The sequence below is a fragment of the Cardiocondyla obscurior genome, linkage group LG19, assembly GCF_019399895.1.
Source record: "Cardiocondyla obscurior isolate alpha-2009 linkage group LG19, Cobs3.1, whole genome shotgun sequence".
NCBI lineage: Eukaryota > Metazoa > Arthropoda > Insecta > Hymenoptera > Formicidae > Cardiocondyla > Cardiocondyla obscurior.
In genome coordinates, this window is record NC_091882.1 from 3,744,499 (window position 1) to 3,762,188 (window position 17,690).

Consider the following 17,690-nt stretch of genomic DNA (forward strand, 5'->3'; position numbering starts at 1 on the left):
GGAAAATTTACGACGTCACCGGTCGCGGCTAGTGCCGGCTCCTCTCACGGTGCTTTGAGGTATCCATCTTAGGGTTAAGTCCGCTAGTAAGGAGATCTCGCTCGTGAGACCCGAACGCGAGACTGGACCGGAGTCGTCCGCTCGGTCACCAACGCGACAGGTTGAGGTGTGTCCGAGTATAGTGTTCCAACACATGCGGGCGCGGACGGTAAACACAGACGCGTACAGACGGACACGCGCGCGTGCACACGTAAAAACCTACGGCCGACCGGTGTGGTAAGAGAAAGACGCGGTTAGCCAGTGGTGATTCCATTCACTGATTGAAATCTCCGTCCATTTGTCACTGTCAAGAAGGTGGCGATAGCCTCTTTCTCCCTATTTCTCTATCCGTCTCTCTTCCTCTCTCTTTTTCTCTTCGCAGCCGTTGCCTCTACCACCGGTGGGCTGCCCACACGCTTCTCAATGTGTGTCCGATACCATTATTATTTCAACTCGGCTCGCTCGGCTTAACGACCAATCGACACGCCGGATATTAATTTCTTATCGATTGTTCCCGCGGTGTCTCGGCCGTGCGCGAGTTCGGCGCAACACCAGTTCGACCGGCGCGCCTTTCGCGCAAGCGAGAATCGTTGTATCGATTTTCGTGCCGATAAGCCGGTCATGTACCGTTGCTTCGGACAACTTACCTTTTCTGTCCCCGCCTCATCCTTTTCCCCGCCGTCTGTCCCGTCAACGCTTCTTTTCTTTTTTTTTTTCTTTTTTTTTTTTTTACAGTTGAAAGTAAATTACGAATATCGCTCGCCGTGATTGACTCGATATGTTACAGATTAATAACGAAATTCGAGTTGACTTTCCGTAGCGAAAATCTTTCGACGGATGTCGCGAAAAAAAAAAAAAAATATATATATATAAACGACGAAATAATATGATATAGTCACTTACTTTGAGAAAGACGATTATCGTTTTCTGGACCTCGGTACTGGCTTTTAAACTGGCGAGACGAAGCCGCTATTCATCGATTGCGAACTGGAACAAAAGATTCTCTTTAATTCTTTCCCGCGGTCCTTTTATACATATAACAAAAAAATTTTTTTTTACACGCTGAATAAAGATTTAGCGTATATTTTCCACTCACCCTTTGTAGAATGGTTTAAATGCGGTGGTAGCTTCCGTGGGTGGCAAGCTGGCAGTAGTTTGATGCTGGTGGAGAATGGAATTCTGGCCGACCGGCGAAAAGTCCTTATGCGGCGAGCTTTGTAACCGTGAATTGAAAGACGAGGCGCTGCTGGCTGATCCCGAGCTCGTCGATAGATAGCCACCGTTACCGGGATGATTCGCGCCGTACGGAATATTAGGATTGCCATTAGTTGCGGCACTAGCGGCGTTGCCACCAGGGCAGTAACCGCCCGGTGGTGCCTGGATCACTCCATTCGGCGTGGCCACCTTCATATTCGGTGGTGTTTGGGGTGGAGTGTCCGTGCCAACCTCTGGAAACCCCGCCGCCGCCGCCGCCGAGGAGGACGCGCTCGAGCTCGAGCCCGACGATGAATTAGGATTGTAATGGAGCTGACCGCCGGACGAGGACGAGAGGAAGCCGCCGTATCTCGCGGCAGCGCCCGAGTAGGGCGCCGTCGCCGCCGCCGAAGGGCTCATCCCCGCCGACGAAGGTAGAGCGAACGAACTAGCCAGGTTTCCTCCGCTGCTACCGTTTCCGCCGCCGGCGCCACCTCCCGCGCCGCCCGGACCGAGCCACGGCTGCTGCGAGTGATGATGGTGTCCCTGATTGGGCACGTGATGCTGCGGTTGCTGCTGCGGGTAATGCTGCTGATGATGAAGATGATGGTACTGCTGGTGATGAGGATGCGACGGCGGCGGTGGCGTTTTACACGCTGCCGTGTCCGCTAGAGACCAGATTTTTGGTTTCGTCGCGGGGATCGGCACTCCACCCGCGCTACAGTCCGATTTAATTCCCTCTTCTTTCAGATGGTCCTCACCGCCGTAACCTTGGTGGTGGTGATGGTGATGTTGCATCGTATGATGAAAAGGATGCTCGCTTCGTCGACGGTCGTCTTCGAGATCTAACTCGTCTTCATCCTCGAGATCTTTCTCGTGTTGCAAAAGTTCCGCTTTCACGTGCCTCATTGGTTCTGAAAACAGTCGAAAAAATTATAATTAATAAAATTAATATTATATATAATATTATATATAATATCATAATATAGATAATATTAATAAAATTATTAAAAATAAAAAAAAATGCATAAGGCGATTAAAATAAATTAAAAAAAAAAAGATATGCGCGAAATATATTGCTCGGCATTCGTCAAAGATTTCTCGGTGATTCGTGAAAGTAGACAATATTATATGTAATATCATAATATAGATTATATTAATAAAATTATTAAAAATGAAAAAAAAATGCATAAGGCGATTAAAATAAATTTAAAAAAAAAAGATATGCGCAAAATATATTGCTCGGCATTCGTCGAAGATTTCTCGGTGATTCGTGAAAGTAGATACGCGCGGAAAACGTATATTAATAATTTATAATATTCGATATGCAGAAGTGAAACGTAAAACGGAGTCTTCGTAACGGGATTCCACTGTCGCGGAGGGTCGTTGAACGGCGACGGAGCGCGCGGATATTTCTCTTACGCTCCTATACAGTTAAGCTGTAAGGGATGCTGTGAAAAAAGGGAGCGAAGCCTTCAACCACTTTGGGGCGCGAGAGATTTCGGTCTCCCTTCGGGGCAATGAGTGGGGAGGATATGCGAGCGAGTGGATAACCGACAGATAGAAAGAGAGAAAGCGAACCGTATCCGTCTCCTTTTCGCCGATCTCTCTGTCCCGTCGTCTCTCGGGGCACTCTACGGATCGTCCCGACCGTCTGCCAGCCACCGAGCCAAGCCAGGCAGTCAGTCAGGGGTGAGAATTTCATTAAGAGGTTCGAATGTGTCGGCAGAGGGTTTACTTGATGGGTCGTCAAGCGATAATTCCCAAGCACGAAGGGCGCGCGGCTATACTCTGCTCGTGCAAGAGAGACGTCGAAATAGACGAAGATAGAAGGGAGAGGGGGGTAGGTGAGAAAAAGAGAGCTTCGGTTTAGGGCGCACGCATCCCCTTATAAAGGGAGAACTTCTCTCTTATGGACCAACTAAATAGATACTACCGTCGAGTCCACAAGTGGCTCTTTAACTTTTGACCCTCTTTTATCAGACGTTAATCTCGTAATCTTCGTGCCGTGCGGCCGGATTCTGCGTTTAAATTGAATAACTAAATTGCATTTGCCTTGGCTTTTCCTCGTCCGATCGGCGTCGCTCCCGCGAAACTTGCAAGCGGCGTAATCATGTTTCTTTTTCTTTTTTTTTTTTTTTTTTCCATCTCGGAATGTTACATTTCGGTGATTTACAAGACGCTCCGAACTCGCCCGTGTCTAACTTTATGTAACAATAGTCGGATTCCGAAAGCCCGGGGAGTTTGAATATATATTCTACTTGAATACGAATATTTTAACCCTCGCCGCATAGGTGTCTGACAGTCCGTGTGACCTATCTTCTCTCTCAAGCGGCGCGGCGTAGAAATTCATGAGCGCGCCAAAAGCTTCCCTTTGAATTTCTAAAGGTCACCGGCACAGAGCGAGCGGAGGCAAGTACGTGTATATCCGTCCACATACCGAAAGTGTCGATACACGTACCCGCTATTTATATAGGAAGAAGAGAGCCGCGAAAAATTTCGACGTAAAAGACGCCAAGCGTCTGTGCTTCCGCGCGACCTTACGCAGAAGTACGGGCGCGACGAATCAATTTCCCGTCAGTTCTCGTCGGTCGTTTTCAGTGCATCGTTCGAGCGCTCTGCTTCGAGCCAATCCTTTGAAATTACGAGCCATTGCAGGACGCGTGACGTAGCAGGATCTAGGTATTCCGAATCGAGAAAGAGAGATCGAGTCGGGAGAGAGAAAGAGAGAGAGAGCGAGAGCGAATCGAAGGAGAAATAGAGCGAGAGGAGAGAACGAGAGAGATATTCGATATTGGCCAATGTGCGGTGGGGTAATGGTGGCCATAGGAGGGTCCGTACCATTCGTCTCGCCGCGGGCGCCGATACATCACCGTACCTCGAACCAGCGTTCTCTCATGTGTGTCTATATACATTTACAATGTGTGAGTATATACGTGCATATACATATATGTACATATATGTATACACACGTGTATATTATATATTACATACATATATATGAACTGCGGGCACGGAGTGGATATGGTTCTACGTATGGCTACTCAACCCGGGCGCGCCCTCTCCCTCTCGCACGCGCGCACGCATACAATTACGTTACTCCTCTCACAGATCTGCGCTCCTCGCGCGCCGTATGTACACCTACACGTCCGTGGTAAGCACACGGGCAAGCAGCCCGGTCCAGCTCGGGGTGCCCAGTACCAATACCAACGGCGTCGACCCGATCCACCGGGGGACCAAACCGAGGGCCATTAATCTCTTCGCGCGGCAACCCGCAACCCGTCACTGTGTTTACCCACATGTGAACCATTATGTCCGCCCCCGTGATGTAGAATCCACTCCGCTCCGCGCCGCGCGTTCCGTTTCGCCGCGAATTCCTAACTCGCCGTTTCCGGTCGTCGCGCGAAGAAATGCACCTTGACGCGAAGCGGGTCGCGCACAGGATACAAATATTCTCGACATTTCGAGCTACGGGAAAACGAGTCGTAGCATTTCGTATCCGCGTATAATGAGCGCCCGCTCGCGGTGAATCGGGCGTCGGAACGAACCGAAATTGCCGGCCGCGTGTTTTAGAATCGTCGACCGTAAAAATTCACGGTTGATGGGCGACCCACAGAAGCTCTCGTGGAACGACAGGTACGCGAGCGACAAGGCTAAAAGCTTTATCATCGATCTTTCGGTCGGGGCACGGAGCAAAAGATATATTTGAAAGCTATTCAGAAACATTTTCACGTATGGAATTCTCGAAAAAAGATTCAGGCAATCTTTTAGAAACAACTGACGGACCGCCCGAAGTAAAGTCGCAAGGTTCGATTCATTGTGAGCAAAATGCATACTCGTGCAATACGAGAAACGCCAGCTGATGGGCATTCGATATCGGGGAAACTGGTCACGCGAGGAAAACACGCTATCGACATTCCGAAGTCAAAGAGATCGGCTCGCGAACGCCTTGCTCGGCGCCGGATCTACGTTGGAGAAACAATTGTAGCTTTCGACGATATTCCTCGGAATATTGATAATAATCTTACGTTTCTAATGATAAAAATTTCGCGATAACACCGGCGACGAATTATACCGCAAACGTTATACCGTGCCGTCGTAATTTCTCTCTTTTTCAGACCGCCTTTTAAAGTAGACGCCGCTGACTCGTTTCGAATATTATTATTACTCTCCCGGCGATTTTTTTTTCTTTTTTTTTTTTTTCTACGACGACGTCAGCAGACACGCCCCTCGTTTCATTTCATTTCACAGTTTGTAGTCCTGTTAGCGGCGCAAACTAAGATTTCGCGTGTTAACGTCAGCACGCCCTGCGACTGCGAGCAATTTTCTAAATCGCTCTCGCAGATAGCGACGTGAAAACGTGACGGCTCGTATCTGGAGGCAACGTCTTTTTACTGAATAATGAATTCTGACTTGTTGACGGGCAGCGGATATCATGCGCGGCAAGGAAAAAAGACTCTTACCGGTATCGTCAAGGCCTCGCCTCGCCTCTTCGCCGACCCGGTCGCCTCTGTTGTCCGGCGCGAGATCGTCCTTTTCCTTATTGTCCTCGGAATCGGTCAGCACCGCGTCGTCATCGTCGTCCGTCTTGTTCTTCGGCTCCCAGGTCATCTTGTTCTCCTTTTTCAGACGTCTCCGCGCATTCGCGAACCAAGTCGAGACTTGGGTTAGCGTCATTTTTGTGATGATAGCCAGCATAATCTTCTCGCCTTTCGTCGGATACGGATTCTTCTTGTGCTCGTTCAGCCAAGCCTTCAAGGTCGCCGTCGACTCCCTCGTGGCATTCTTCCGCCGCGCTGCCAGATCGTATCCGGCACCGTATCTGAAAAAAAACAACGAAAAAGTCAGATTACAATAAAACGTCCCTTAAAATTCTGCAAAAATTCCGTTACAGTTGAATAAGCAGGGACTCGTAAACAGGAAGTGCAATGCGAGAGAAACCGTGGACGATATTCGCACGCGTTTTTCAATTTCCATTATTAGTCGGCCGCTAATTAATCGACGCGTACGAAAAAAAATTCAGAAATCACATCGAAATTATTCGCCGCGTCTCGCCAGTAAGTGTCAAACGCAACATTAACGATTGAGTAATCGCTGTTAAAGTAACGCACGTCTGTCGCAAAGTAACTATTGTTCCATATTTGTCGAAACGGGCCACTCCACTCGAGAAGTGGTATCGTGTCGAGGGTACGAATTCCCCGCAGATTTTGGCAAGTCCAAAGTGCTCCGCACGAGCCCTCGGCTTTTTCTAGATCCCGTCTCCTTTCTCTCTTCATTTCTCACTCTCTTTCTCTCTTCCTCCGCCTTGCTGAGCATCAAACCCCTCCGGGATAGCAGAGGTGGGAGGGGGAGAGGGAGGCGGGGGCGGTATCCTACTGGGTCGAGGGTGATACTCCGGCAAATATATACGGGGAATAAACCCCCAGCGGCGGCGTGATTCCATCGTGCACCCCCGGCACTCACTCGCCGTAATGGCGATTCGATCGATCCCCTCGCGCCCACCCCCTTCTCGCACAGTCTCGTCTGCTTCTCTCGCCTCTCTCTTCCGTTCCTCCCCGGCCTCCCTTGCGAAGAACCCGGTATGTGAGTATGTTATACGTAGGTATACTGTTATATACTAAAATACCTATCGACGATCCATCGGCTGTGAAACGATGGAAGGCCACTGGTTCGCGATAGCGGCGATGGTGGCGGTTAGTAACAATGTTTTGCCTCGAGCAAAACGCATCCTGACGAGATATCTGCCGGCCGTGCTCGTCAGGCCGGGGATAAATGAAAATTTCGCAATATCAAACGTCGAGCGGCGAACGATAATCGGTAGACATTGACCGTCGAATAGATTTTCAGAATAATATTCTTGATACATTTCGTCGGATTTCAGTCGAGATAAATTATTGAATAATTTTTATTAATTGCGCCCGAATAATGTAAACAGGCAATCCAAGTCAGACGTCCATTTTCCACTTTATGTAATCGAATTAGCACGAACGCGCCGCGGTAAGATTGGAGAAATCGTTCGGTGCGCACGCGGGGAGGAAGGGCGAGAAAGAGAAAAGCGGAAATCGAGGTAAATCGAACGAGCGGCGAATTATTAGGTTCCCGCTTTCACTCGACGAGCACAAGGCTGCGCAGCCCCCTCTCCGCAAACTACCCTCCGATTGCCGCTGTCGATCCGCATCCGAGATTGCCGAGATGACCGCGCCGATGGGGATGGAAACGGCAATCCGACGGGAGGCTGACTCGAAGAAGGTGGAGGACGTTTCACCCTCTATTAAACTCCCTCGTACAAGAGAAAGGCGGCCGCCAGGATACGTCGCCGGTAAAACGAGCCTCTCCACGTTACTTTTTTTCCCTTTCCTTATTTTTTTTTTTTTTTTTTTTTTTTTGCTCTTCTCAAACCACGTTCCTCCTTTCGCCCGCCGCTACCGCAAGAAAGCGGCCATGTCCTCGAAAAAGTCCTATCGATTTCGATAGGCTTGCGCGTCCGCCATCGAAGCAGTTGCGACCATGTAGCGGAGTAAGACGAAAGCGATAAAATGCACCGAATCACGGTAAAATACTGGTTTATTCTATTCGCGGATATGCTCTTTTTTTTTTCGCGGAGCAGAAACTGTTTCTATCCTCTCCGATGTTTCTTCAAACTTTTCGTTGCAAGAGACCGCATAAAAAAAAAGCCTCCTCGATTCGATATTAAAAACAAGAAAGATAACGAAATTCACGGTGGACGGCAACATTTCGGGTTTTCAAATCGGACACTCGTCAAGAATCGACAGCGGACGGCGATATAAGCTTGCAGATATAATCGAGGTTCGTCCCCTTCGTTAATATGCGCAATTTCGACTGCCTCCCACACGCCGGGGCCGCGCCGCGGCGTTGCGCGCCGCGCAATTATCTACATACACAACGAGTCCGCATCGACATTTACATACTAAGTGTACCGTTGCGTGCCGGCAGAGAATCGCTCGGATGCGATCGCGTCTTGTATATGCGGCGATGCAGATGCGCCGACGAATGGAGGCGAGGTAAAAACTTGGCGAATGCGCGCGACGGCCGGTCCCGATCTTCTTTCCCTCCCGCGGCATATTTCAGCGCGATTGGTCCGTGAAAAATCCTGTCGTAATTCGCAACCCGCGATGCTCTCGGCGATAACGAATATACCGTTGATACCCGTCAAGTTTTATTGTGAATTAAAGAGGCGCGAGGAGACGGCCGAATAACGCAGAAAAGAGAAAAGACGTCGCGTCGCCGTTTCGTGGCCACGCGTTACTTGAAATTTGCAATATGCGTTCCTGTGCTTTTGCAAATACAAGTTTGCGTATTCTAAAGAATTGTAAATCAAGCCGGATGCACAAGATCTAAGCACGCTCATAACGCGAGAGATCGCGGCCTAGTAGATTGCGAGTGAATGGCACTATCTGCTATCGTAAAACTCCCCGACGTACGTTTTATCGTCTCTTTGTCGATGGTAAAGCGAAATCGTGCGAGGTGCGTCCTTGAGGGGCACGACGTATACGGATTTTTAACGCGCGGCCAATAAACGTACAAATATCAAACGCACCACGATTCAAATCGTTAATCCGGCCTGGCATTTTGAGTGACTTATTTAAAAAATATCCTTCAATCCCGTGCCGACGATAGGGACATATAGAATAAATAGGAATAAATATCTTACTGTCAGTCAATAGCTCGTCGAAAGACCGATAATCGAATGTCGACGTTACGCGGATGGCGGATTCGGCAAATAGATTTCGCGCAATAGCGAAATGAACTCGGCAGCCGTCGTTGCGCATATTTCTGCACACGTTGGAGATTAATGTCAATTTCGAAGTGCGGGACTGTTTCGTAGGAGTGAAAGGACGGAGAGAGAGAGAGAGGCGTGTCATATATGCAAAACGAAATTGTCGGCAGATTCAGGGGATAACGGGGTCGAAACAGTAGGATCGAAACGGTAGAAATTCCTCCTCTAAGGGGAATAATAACGATGCGAAAGGGTGCATAGAGGAGCGCGTAATGCTAGACACTGGCAGCACTCGAGCGACTCATTAGAGGCTTTGCATATGGTGGCGTCAACCTCGAAAGGTTAACCAATATTGGCAGAACGCGCGTAATTACGTCCTCCAGCCTGATATAGCCGTGTATATATATAGGTAGCTTCAATAGTTACGCCCGGGTTCGGATGTGCAAACGTTTCCTACCGACCGACCAGCCAATCTACTGCATATCTCTCTCTCTCTTTCTCTCTTCCCCCGTCTCCCTCTCTCTTTCTCTCATACATACATACATACACCCTCTCTTCCGTGCAATCGCGTATAGCTTACAGCTGCGTTTGCTCCGTACTGCCATCGACAAGATCCGCCCCCTGTACTCGCACAATCGCTATGTTCTACGATAGAGCGATATATCCACGTCCAATCAGCGCATCTTTGTTTTTTCTTTTTTTTTTTTTTTTTTTTAATATATATTCTATGAGAATCACGGAGAGCAATTGCCAGCGAAATTGTGAAACTGCACGACGTTTAACTGGTCCCGGTGTTCGATTTTTATTTTAAGCGAGCAGAAAGACGGCGCGAGATAGTAGTCGAAATAATTTCTTTTTTCTTTTTTTAATTTTTTTTTCCTTACCGGTTAATAAAACGCACACGCGCTCGTGCGTGCCCTATACGACGACATGTCGGGCAGATTTTTTTTTTGTACTATTAGATGCCGTTTCAGGCATATCCCGATGATAGAAAAGAGATAGAAAAGACACAAATAAATAACCGGTTGCGGGAAATCAAAGGTGATTGTCGAAGAGAAAAAGACCACGCGTTTCTATAATCCCGACGCAGCCACTGTCTATAAGCGATCGTTGATAATAAAAAGCGGTATCTCCCGATTAGGTTTAAAATTAAGATAGCATCGTTGCGGCATTCACTGACACGGTATCGTATCCTCTTAGTGGATAAAGAGAACGGCAATTATAGCACCGTTAAATAATTAAAAAAAAAAATATATATATATATATTACATATACAATATACGTTTAAATAAATAAATATATTAAATAAATTTAATTTAATTAAAAGAATTTGAAATATGTTATCTATATTACGTTTTATAAAATTATGACGCGAAGAAAAAGCGACCGTGCTCATCTGTCATTCGAAAACAATAAGCAATGAGATTCGTAAGAGTGCGCGATGAAGGCGCGAATGCGGGAAAACGGAGAGAAGTCAGTCAATTTACGCGAAGACAACAGAAAAAACGAGAGGCACTCTTCTCGATCGAAGTACCCTTCAAAAAAACCTTTTGGCGGCGGCAGTAACGACATATTTCTCATTTCCTGTAATCAGAACGTTCGCGTCGGAGCGTCCCAATCGAGCCGCTTCAATTTATACCCTCGCGCGGGACACCCCTTTCTTGTATCGTGCAACGCAGCCCGCAACTTTCAACGCCGCCCAATAAAACAATAGCGGCCCGACGGCGTCGAAAGTGACGGGGGCACGTAGTAACCTGTTAAGGGAAGAGAGCGACCCCGGGGCGGAGATGAGGGAGAATCGAGCGAGAGAGCGGCCGTCGTATTATTAAGCAAGTAAATTAATAGAGGCTTGTCCAGGAGAGGTGGTGAGAGAGCGAAGCAGTAAGGGCGCTGAATTCCACGATAAACAATGCCTACCGTCGGAGTTTCTCTGGTAGGCGCCGCCGCCGCCACCACCCGCGCCGCCGTCGAGCACATGCAGACTATACAACCGCCCGAAGGGGTGAGTCTGGAAGAGGAAGGGAGAAGCCTCCCGTTGCGTGAGTCGCTTGCCTACTCCTGAGCGTCGAGCGCGAACGTACGCGGACGTTTGTGTGCGCGTCGGTATATATGTATGCGTTCGCCAGGCGGACACGAGGGTTGCTAAGCGAAGCAAGTAAAGCACCTGTGGGAGCCGACTCGTTCGGAGGATACGGAGGTGGTCGAGGAAGTAGTCGAAAGGGAGTAGACGTACGCGAGTGAGCGCGCGAGGAACGGACGAGAAGAAGAGAGGGAGAGATAAAGAGAGATTTAGCGCCAGAGAGAAAACGAGATGGCGACGGGGGTGGAAGCGAGAGAGCGGACGAAGTCGACGAGAGTGGTGAGTAAAGCAGAGAGAGGCCTGGCGAACGGGCGAGCCAACCCCGGGGAGGAAGCCAATCAATAAACTCACTCGCTCGCTCGCTCTCCTACGGAGAGAGATCTACTGCTCTCCCTACGCTCGCGATGTGGCGATACGTGTGGCCGTGTATACGTGTACGCGTGCACGCCGGTGTACGTATGTACACACGTTCAACCTGGAAGCCTCCATTATATACGCCCACTCGGCTGCCTACAGCCATTTTGTAGCCGTCCGTCGTGTTTGGCCTAACTCGAGCGCCGGTACCTTCAACCCCTTTGGAACAAAATTCGGAAATCGCGGCGGCAGTCACTTCGTCCGAATATCAAGTCGATCGATGACAATTATATCAGACGCTACCGTATTAACGTAATCGCGGACGATCCGCTGGCGCGAGCAAACTATATGCGTAACCCCGTGATTGAGCGAGATAAAAAAAAAAAAAAAATTACAACTTAAATCCGATAAATATTCGCCGCGTCGTGCACCGTGTATTAATGCGAGAGTTGCCGCGGCTCTCATCTCGCCGGTACGACCGGCACGATTTTAACGGTCCATCCGCCACAAACGGCGTGCTTCTCCAGGTGCTCGGCCGAGGGGGAGATATTACGGATTCGCGATAACGATAACCGTTGTCGCGCAGAAACGTTTTCAGCGAAGTATACGCGGCGAGCACGACGGGATCGTGACTCTTGTTTTAATGGCGCGCGGAGGTAACGGGACAGGGGTAAGAGGGAAGATAACTCGGCGCTCTCTCTCTCTCTTTCTCTCTCTTTCGGTGGTAGTTTAATCTAATGGAACCGAGAGACCATGAAACCTGGCGATAAACTTACCCGTAGGCGGCCAGGGTTGGATCGTAAGGGTAGTAACCCGTGGCGGCAGGTTGAAGGGCGGCCGTGCCCCAGGCAGCACCCATATCCGCCGTCATGCCCATCCCCGTCGCGTCCTTCAGCCCGTACGGATTACCCTGCAAGAGCAGAGTGCACGATAAGCGCTAATTTATTTGCAGTATGCCGCTGTATCGAGCACATAAATTCCCTCCTACAATGTAAACACACTATTGGCATGCTATCTCTTTATCGTGGCGTTGAAATTAAAAAAAATAACAGCGATATCGATCGCGCGCCGTTGATATTGATCCTCGCGTGACGCAAGCGATTCAGGAAACTATACAGATCCATTATGGTTAATGTTACAGATTATGTTCTGCATGCTGAGAGAGATTATCGCAAGCCTGCCCGGAAAGCCTTTAGAGATTCAATTCGATCCATCTCAATTTTCACCGATGGACTCGAAAGCCGCAAGGAGCCGTAACGATCGTATAAATATAACACTTGATCTGAATGCGCGACGTGCGGTTTGCAAGTGTCCTCGAAAGAAACTTTTCAGTCATCTTTTACTCTCGTCCCACGAGGGATTAACGGGTAAATGGAAAAAAAAAGAAAAAAAGGGGAAAAAAAGAAGAAAAAAAACACTGCAGATACAATGTGAAACGACATACGGCAGAGGACTGAATGAAAAGATGGAAGGAAGGAAGGAACGACGAAAGCGAAGAGCGGAGAATGAAGAAAAGAACGAGAAGAAGAGAGAAAGGTAAGTGAGAAGAGAGAAATGACCGTGGCGATACGTTACGCGGCTAATGGTAGCACAATGGGGGGATATTATTAGTGCAGCGGCTTAGAAGTGGTCTCTTTGGCGCCACAAAGTTTCGTATTACATCTAGCCGTCGTCGTCGTCGCCGCGTCTTCATCGTCGCCGACGTCCACCTTCTTAATTCCCCGCTCGCCTTTACCCTTCGTTTCGATTTTCGAAGGCCCCTTGAATGGGTGCCCTTGGTACTCTCCGTCTCTCTCTTTTTCTTACCGCCCGTGTCTTTCGCCGTGCTCTCGGCCCTTAGTCTCACCTCGCCGTTCTCCCTCTTCAGGGAGTTCGGCATACGTGTTAGCGCGCGCGTGTATGCGTCTACGTATCTCCGTCTTTATTTCTCTTCTTTTCAGAAGCGGCTTTAATAGCGAACTGCGGGTGGTCCCCGACGTTGACGCTTTCGACTATTGTTACGACTGCGCGCAGTCACACAGGGTCACCGGTCCCCGGTTTAACCGATTATACGAGCGCCTGTATTAAGGTAGCCAATAATCGTTGTGTTGCGCCCCAAATCTCGCGACGTATGCAACGCATTAGGGAGCGCGACAGCGAAGTGGCTCTAACTTGATACCCTGTGTCGCTGTGGGCTCGACACAGTCCATCAAGTTAATGCAATAGCGCCTATAATTGTCTCCCGCGCAGGGTGCTTTAAAAATATTCGCTTATATACATTCCGCGATAAAGTACCTTTTTATTTTATTAATGTAGTTTATAAAATTATATTGCTTAAAATTTTTTTAATATACCGGATTTATTTATGTATTTTAGTTTTTATGACGTGACGCGACGTTTTCTATATATTTTTTTTTTAAATAAGATACTTTGCACACGGGCATTTTCGACAATCTATCACATCATTCATTTCATTCAATGCTAATCTGATTCTTATTATATTATAATGCCCATCAAATCGGCCCATTGATCTGCATCGTCAGGACCACGTGTTTCCTGCTTAACTATCATCTGCTGAGAAAGATCGAAGAAAAAGAAAAAAGAACGAATGTAAAAAAAAAAAGAAAACAGCTACGCACAATGGAATATAAGAATTAAAAAAAAAAAAAAAAACAGAAATTATACCATACATTATTTGTAGCTTTTTATGTAATATCTACTCTTTAATAAATTCAGCAGCTGATTATATAAAAAAAAAATTTTCTTTTAGCTTTCAATTATATAACAAACGCTACCAAAATATTTGTTTTGTAATCTCTTCAAAAGAGTGAGTACGTAATAATATAATTATTGATAAATGTATTCTTTCTGAATATTATTCGAACGCTTAAGGTTCATAATCCTCGCGATGCAGAGCGAGGGCGTTTTTTTTTTTTTTTTCTAAGGCAAAGCCTCTCCCGCTCAAGGTTTCTCTTTAACTATTTTTTTTTTTTTCGAAAAAAGCCGACGTCGTCTCGATATGAATAAAAAGTACTACGCGACCCATCGAAATACTCAAAATTCTCAGCAGTCGGACGTTTATGGCATTCCGAACTATACCCTGTCATATCGTTCGTCACCCGACTGTTGGCGGCGATGGTCGCGTGCGCCAAATTACGCCACGGCGTTGAAATTCCACGAACGATTGACCGGCCGGACTGCAATTTATACCGATAAAGATGCAAAACTATGACGCGCGTCCCGCCGTCTCGCGCGACAAATAGCATTCTTGGGGTTTCGTATGGCCGGGCCTAAACCAATACGCGTGCAAGGAAGGATCCCCCTCGCCTTTCGGTTCATCAGTCTCAATTACAGCGGAACTCGGCGCCGATCGACTACCCGCGTGCGGAATGGTAGCCGCATAACAGCACTGACGACTACGGTTATTATCAATATGTATTACGTGTCGAAGTACATTGATATTCCTTCAACGTTGACGCGAGCGTCTTGCAAAATTTTTTAATTCTATATGCGATTGCTCGATAACGAAGGTGATTATTAAAAGAAGTTTTAACGTTACAAAAATTGCGAATTATTAAAGAGAGTCAGTCAGAATTGCGCGAATGAGCGTTTTCAGAAATTCATAAGTGCAAAGAATTCGCAGTGATTTTACGCATTTCCCGATGCATTATTCACGGATGTGCGCGTGCAACTGAACGCACGCTGCACGTGGCAATATTGCACGCCAGCCGCGTTTAAGTGCCAATTATAAAAGCGTAACAATCTACGATTAAGAAAGCTACGCGTGTTACACTTTTCAATGGGCCGTAAAATAACGCGCGATATCGCGAGTCGAAACGTTACGACTTTCGCACCGCGGCGGACACGCGCGCTTCTTCACCGCGAGCCGCGTAATCTTGCCATTGATATGGATATCGGATGAATATCCAAGTTTCGCACGCTTTCGCGGTGTCACTTAGTATCCTATATTATGCACAGAACAGCGAAAATTCTCGTTATTGAACAGTCGACTTGATATTCGGCCAAAACGAGCCCCAAGAGAACGCGCCAAACCGACAACAATCAATTTGCATCACTTAATTTTATATTTACAATACACATTCTCGATATAATAAATTTATTTCGCGGCGAAACTGCGTCGCGGAAAATCACTCGTGGTTACTGTACAGAAATTATTCACGGAGCATCCTATTTCCACGCCAGAATCTGTCGCAAATGTTAATGCCAATTAACGATTGAACGAGACGTTAAAAATATTTATCGCCGGTCAAGTTGACGAGGCGTGAGATGCAGCACCGCCGAGTGATAGGCATTGCGAATAATTTGCCAATAAACGCGAAACATTTTGAAGCGAAGTCAAACGGTGCGTCAGCGGTACGTCAAAGTATTTCCGAGGAAAATTTTGCCAGAGCGAATCTCGAGATCCGTTACGCGGACGTGACACCCAAATGAAATAAGACGACCGAATCCGTCGGCTGATGAGAAGATGCTCCCGATCTGCCATAGTTCCCCTATCTCGCGCAGTTCCCGCCCGCCTTTCGTCTCGCCGCGCGTTCGCGCACTCCGCGGTATTTCCCCGTGAATCCCATCCCTGTTTCATGGCATCCCACGTATTGATTCTATAAACTCGTTCGCAAGAGCGACGAGAGCACTCTCCTCCCTACATCCCAGCCTTTCGGTGTCCTTCTCGTTCCTTTCCTCATCGGCGACTCGTTTGACGGAGACGATCCCGTTTATCGCGCCTGCGAGATAAACACGATTCGCGAACGTCATATACGGAATATATTTTATTTGCGAGCGACGGGAAGAGAAAAGGCCGGCTGACGGCTGTTTACTTCGACGGAGACATCCTAAAGGCATTTTCGTGTCTGATATATTATATTATAATTTCGATTAAGCCGAAAGAGTTATATGACGCGAAATCGAGACGTACGTTAATCATAAATTTTGCTGTTTAAATTTTAATTAATTCGTACTCGCTGATGTAACTATGTAGTACATTGCTGCGAATCGATATTATCGACGGCCTTTTAATTTTTACGCCACTCGACGATAAATATTCGAGTCTAATGATAGATCCGGGGATCGAGCTAGCGCGTATGTGCAATCTGTCAAGCTTGTTTTAATTAAATGAATTAACGTCCCGGTATTATTATCGCGCGAAGCTGACTGTGAAATAACGCGGTGAATTTTATTGAGCAGTAAATTTCGATATTCGTCCTGAATTTTAGATTATAAGTACGCTGTGATAGCGCGGTGTAAATTAATTTGCGAAATAAGTATATCAAGCCGATATTCGACACCGACATAAGAATACAAAATCGCCGGACAGATCGCGTGATTTATTCTCGCACTGCTGTTCAGATAACGGGGGTCGTATCAGCCGTTTTATCTGGCAAGAGCCGTGCACTGATTGCGCGGTGACATCAAAAAGCCGATGACTCTTTTTTTCTTTCCCTCCCCAGTCGTACAAACGTCGCGACTCGTGAAAATGAAAATGCGCTGTAGAGATAACTATACGTATTATCTGATTATACAAGGTAATGACACATTTACGGCACACGTCAATGGCATGTCGCGCCGAGCCATTACAGAAATTGCCGTTACAGATTGATTATGCCGCACATAATGCCGTTATTAAAAGTTGATTTCGACGATAATTGCGCTTTCATGTGAAAGTCACATTCCCTTGACAGATATATTATTTTTTTCCCTACCGTTTTACCGAATTACGACGATTCCATTTGCAGTTCGCGAACGCGCGATATATGCCCGGCGAAATTGCACCGATGAGAGATCGCTGCTTATACACGCGATTTAGAAAATTGCATCTACAAATTTACGCCGCTAATTGCGTATGAAGAATGAGATGTGTCCTCTTAAATGGCAAATGCATTCCCTGAATTTCACTCGAGTTGAATATCGTCCGCATATTACACGCGATAAATCCCGGCGGATATAAGTCCAACCGGCCATCGAATCGTAGCGTGAAATGAAGCAATTTCCGACTACATTATTAGCCATCTCATAACGATTTCTTTTTCCGAGATTTTCTCCTCCGTAGCAATACCATTTTTGTGCCGCTCGTTAACCGCGCGTGGAATATATTAATCGATAACGCCGTCCGAGAGTAACCTATTAGTATAATCGCCGGATAAATTCGAATTTAATTAGCTTCCAGAATAATTTTTTTCTTTTCTATCCGACCCGGGACGACAAAATATACCTAGCTAGCGTGTGGATGTAATACGTCCATGCAAAATATGGCTAACAAGAGAAAAATCAGTCGGATTGTGTTCCTGTCAT

General features: G+C 47.2%; 2 protein-coding genes across 7 annotated transcripts in view; one reads left to right on the forward strand and one right to left on the reverse strand.

Moving 5' to 3' along the window:
* LOC139110075 (ankyrin repeat domain-containing protein SOWAHA-like) overlaps positions 1-17,690 on the forward strand; it is a 375,001-nt gene that overhangs the window by 251,684 nt on the left and 105,627 nt on the right. For 5 of the 6 annotated variants that reach the window (XM_070669630.1, XM_070669627.1, XM_070669631.1 and 2 more), the window contains one exon: positions 12,547-12,941. The gene's annotated coding sequence lies outside the window, so the exon portion shown is untranslated. Of the gene's footprint in view, positions 1-9,038; positions 11,331-12,546; positions 12,942-17,690 lie in introns of those variants that run through there. The other variant, XM_070669633.1, reaches the window with a different exon arrangement.
* Positions 1-17,690, reverse strand: part of LOC139110057 (homeobox protein araucan) — a 38,670-nt gene that overhangs the window by 8,674 nt on the left and 12,306 nt on the right. The window contains exons 3-6 of the mRNA XM_070669590.1: positions 12,182-12,315; positions 5,697-6,055; positions 1,136-2,147; positions 943-1,026 (exon numbers count right to left, since the gene is read on the reverse strand). Coding sequence (XP_070525691.1) covers positions 987-1,026; positions 1,136-2,147; positions 5,697-6,055; positions 12,182-12,315 — 1,545 coding nt within the window. The 3' untranslated portion in view covers positions 943-986. The remainder of the gene's footprint in view (positions 1-942; positions 1,027-1,135; positions 2,148-5,696; positions 6,056-12,181; positions 12,316-17,690) is intronic.